This window comes from Lactuca sativa, chromosome 8 (genome assembly GCF_002870075.4).
Source record: "Lactuca sativa cultivar Salinas chromosome 8, Lsat_Salinas_v11, whole genome shotgun sequence".
NCBI lineage: Eukaryota > Viridiplantae > Streptophyta > Magnoliopsida > Asterales > Asteraceae > Lactuca > Lactuca sativa.
Window position 1 is genome coordinate 3,879,150 of NC_056630.2, and position 4,088 is coordinate 3,883,237.

A 4,088-nucleotide genomic window follows, 5' to 3' on the forward strand; every position below is an offset into this window, starting at 1 on the left:
ACAAAGGTCCAGAAGAGTGCCAAACTGAAGATGAGAGCTTTGGTTGCTAGATCCTTGCTTCCTTCTTCCAACTTCTTCTTTTGTTCCAAAAGTACCACTAGCTCACAAAATGAGAGGGAAGGATGATTAGGGTTCACAAGGGCCGATATGAGGGTTTGGAGGATAATAGCAGATCAACCCTAGGGACTTAAAGGGATTATATAGTACAAACCCTAAAATTTAGAGTTTCTTATCCAACCATCAACACGTCGAGTTCCCCCTCATAAACTCGCCGTGTTGGTTCATGAAAATATGCAGCCCAAAAGACCTTCAACACGTCGTGTTGAGGTTTCCAACTCGCCGAGTTCCAATGAGAAAACATGCTTAAAGAATTAAATCTCATACATGGGAATCAGGATGTTACAATATCTTTAATATCGTTAGTAATCCTTCATAATCTGATTAAACTTCATCGGCTTCGGCTTGAATTTGGAGCACCATCTTCTCCACTAATAGATGGTTTCCATATTTCTCACCACCTTTTGATGTATATATGTTTATTTTGAAGTTAATGACAACATCTTAGTCTGTTCTTCACAGCGGAAACCAGAGACACTCTCACCACCACCTACTCCCCATAGTACCGCCCCCTACCTTCACTGTTAACTACAATGCCACTCTTTGCTTGCCTACTTTGTTCATACGAATTTGTCGGATTATCGTTAAAAGACCCTTACAATTTCTAGGTAAGTTTAGTATGGTCACTGATTCATAATATTCTTCCAATTTTCCTCATTTTTACTCTGCTAAATTAAGATATTTTATGTCGCATGTTGATTTTTCATGAGTTTTGATATTTTTAATGTTATTGTATTTTTAAAATAAATAATATTCACATTTCAATTTTGAATTTTTTTTAAAATTTTTAAAATAAAAAAGTTACATGATATTTCTATTTATATATTTAAATATTAAATGTGATTATAAATTCTTAAATTACAACAATAAATACGTTTGTTGCTTTCATATTTAAGGACCTTCACATAGTTAATTATACCAATATAAACACACGTAGTACTTTCATAGTTCCGTAGTTCCATGTATGTACGTATATTTTCATTTTAGGCTATGAAGAAACAACCACCAGCGCCAGCACCGGCACGCAGTGTTCCTCTGCTCCAATTTAGCCCTACCAATTTACGATCTCCGTCCACCCCAAATCAAGACCACAACACACCCGCAAATCAATAATGAAACCCACTTCTATCACTCCTCGTTCCCCTTTTCCCACTCAACTTTGTTCTCTCCGTCGGACCCATATTCTCTCTGTAGTTTCTATCTCTACACCATCACCACCGTTTCTTCGTTTCTTCTCCGTTCGTTGTAATTCCTCGACTCCTTCCCCTACCACTGTAAATTTCAAAGTCCCCAAAGAAAATTTTGTTATTAAAGACGATGTTGCAATTGAGAACTTTGAGGTTGAAGTTGGGAATCCTAAGTTTCCGTCTTATCCTTTTCCGGCTAGATTAAGCTTAAGCGATCAGGCTTTCTTTCTTTTAACCTTCATCGCTTGCACGGTAATTCTTCTTATTGGTCGATAGTAATTCTGTTATCTGTGATATTCCAAAATTTTGTTTCGTCTATTGAATCGTGCTTGACATGGAATTTCTTTTGAATATCTATTTAAACTTTATTGGTGAACGACTCCACGAAGTTCTATACATTCTTAGTACTGGGTTTTATTTTCAACAGATTGGGGTTAATAAATGGTTTTACTACTTAAATTGCCCTAAAGAAAGAAAGAACATAATTTTCATGGTTATAAATTTGGGCTGGAACAAATAAAATAGATGGGAATCAGATTCTTGTTATTGATAAGATCATAAAGTATTGGTTTTTAGCTTAATGAATGATGTATGTTATGCAGGCTACAGCTGCATTCACTGGCTTTGTTATGGCAGCTGTTCCAACACTATATGTAAGTTTTTGGCGTTCACTGTTTTGACATTATGTTCTTGATGTTGTGAGGTCCACCATATCAAGATACTTATGTTGTTTGCTGCAATCTTGTTAAAGGCCACTTTGGATGTTATCTTATATTCTTATTCATGTGGTTTATTTGGTTGAACTTGAACAAAATGTGTTTTTGGAGATAATTCTTTTGCATTAGCAGGAAAAAAAATTGTCAACTGATTTGATAACATCTTTTATAAAGAGAAGTCATTGTCTTTTTTATTAGTCATTTATCAAATACATAAGAAAAAGAGTTTGATTTCATGAACCTTTCATCATTCTAGTAATGTTTCTTGTCGAACCAGGGATATCTGAATTAGTAGTCGTATACAAACATACTTGGGTGTTGTTTCTTTCTTACTTGTTGGACTTAATGGGGACAAGACTTAATCTGGTAAGCTATGTATGCATGTTCCTTTTTGACCTAATACAAAAAGAGTAACATAACGAAAGTAAGGAAAACAAGGTTTTCCCATTAAGTCTTAACTTTTTATAAATTTTCACTCATTTATTTTTGTCCTAATTCCCCAAGTGTTCCATCATAAGTTTTGAAAAATGAAACATGGCCTCAGTATAGGTGCCAAATACAAGCAGTGTGGCTAAAACATGCCCTATGCCATTCTAAAATTCTGTAGAAGGATACCCTTAACTGAAAATGCGTGTTGATGCTTTATAACACTTTTCAGGCACAATTATTACATTAGAAGATAAGTGCCATTGTACTTGAACTTTTTTAGATTCATAAATCTGCAACTTTCCCCTGAATTTGTGTTTTGTGTTTTGTGATACGCACAGGCGATGAGTAGAGCTGCAATTTCTTTTGCAAAGTTGGCAGATACTGCGCGTGAGGAACTTCCTAGTACAATGGCTGCAATCAGGCTCTCTGGCATGGAAATCAGTGATCTTACACTCGAGCTTAGTGACTTGAGGTTACCACTTAACCACTTATATATGAAATTTTTTAACTTGTCATCACAAATAGATTATTTAGAAGAAGTTCCATTGTAATCATTACACATGGCTGATTGTATTATTGATTTTGGTTGACATAATTCCCTAGTTATGTGACTATTTTCAAATATTTGTTGCAGTAATAAAAAGTTTTGAGTTTTGATTTCAGCCAGGAGATCTCTGATGGGGTAAACAAGTCTGCTCAAGCTGTGCAAGCAGCAGAGGCTGGAGTCCGACAAATCGGTTCTCTGGCTCGACACAAAACTATGTGTACACGCTTCAAACTCTCACTTTACTCTTTACTTTATGTTTATGTCCGCTTAGCCTGCCTTTGTTATATCATAGCATTCTGGTTTTTGTGTAAAACAGCAATGATCGAGGAAAGAGCAAGCCTTCCGGTCATCTCAATACAACCGGTTGTTGCTGGGGTCGCCAAGAAGACTTCACAAGCTGTTGGCCACGCCACCAAAACCTTTATGAATATCATATCTGGAACTGACTCCACCCTAGACATCTAATGCTCTCTGTTTTTTTTTGTTTCCGTTTTATGAGATCATGGAGTCCTAGACATCTATACATTTTCTTTTTAATACTTTTAGAGACAGATATCTGTACTAATAAATCACATAGCATGTATAGTTTTAATAAACATCTTCAACAATGTCAATTCAACTATGTCAAATTCTTTTTAATTCAACCATCTACTAAACTACAATGAGTACCTGGAAAATAAAATCAAAAACCGCGTTGCTATTTTATAAACATAATAATTATTTATGAATATATATATTTTTAACAAATGGTTCATAAAGTGTTGGTAGGCCTCTATTTCTTACTAGTGTCGCATAAAGTGCAGTCTTGCTGAAAGGCAATTTGAAATGTCACACCTTTTTTTTTTAATATTTGTTTATTATATAAAAGGTAATTGCAAAAGTTAACGTGAGATAATTAAAAGACCAATGTGGATAGTCTTAGTTACTTATAATGGAAGACTAAAAACCATTTCTGCACTTTTATGAAATTATACAAGAGATTTCATTAAATGAGCATAGGGAAGGGGGTGGTTGAATATTTTGATCATGAAAATTTGAGTTTTATAGAATGACCAAGGGAAAACATTTTACCTTGTGAGAATTGTGAATAGT

The 4,088-nt window shown here is 34.8% G+C and overlaps 1 protein-coding gene across 1 annotated transcript; it reads left to right on the forward strand.

The window, feature by feature from the left end:
* The first annotated feature begins 1,051 nt into the window (after positions 1-1,051).
* On the forward strand, positions 1,052-3,635 carry LOC111911008 (uncharacterized). The gene is made up of 5 exons (XM_023906778.2): positions 1,052-1,556; positions 1,907-1,957; positions 2,788-2,921; positions 3,113-3,213; positions 3,313-3,635. The coding sequence occupies exons 1-5, from the start codon at positions 1,230-1,232 to the stop codon at positions 3,459-3,461; spliced, it is 762 nt and encodes a 253-aa protein (XP_023762546.1). The 5' UTR covers positions 1,052-1,229; the 3' UTR covers positions 3,462-3,635.
* Positions 3,636-4,088: the final 453 nt, after the last annotated feature.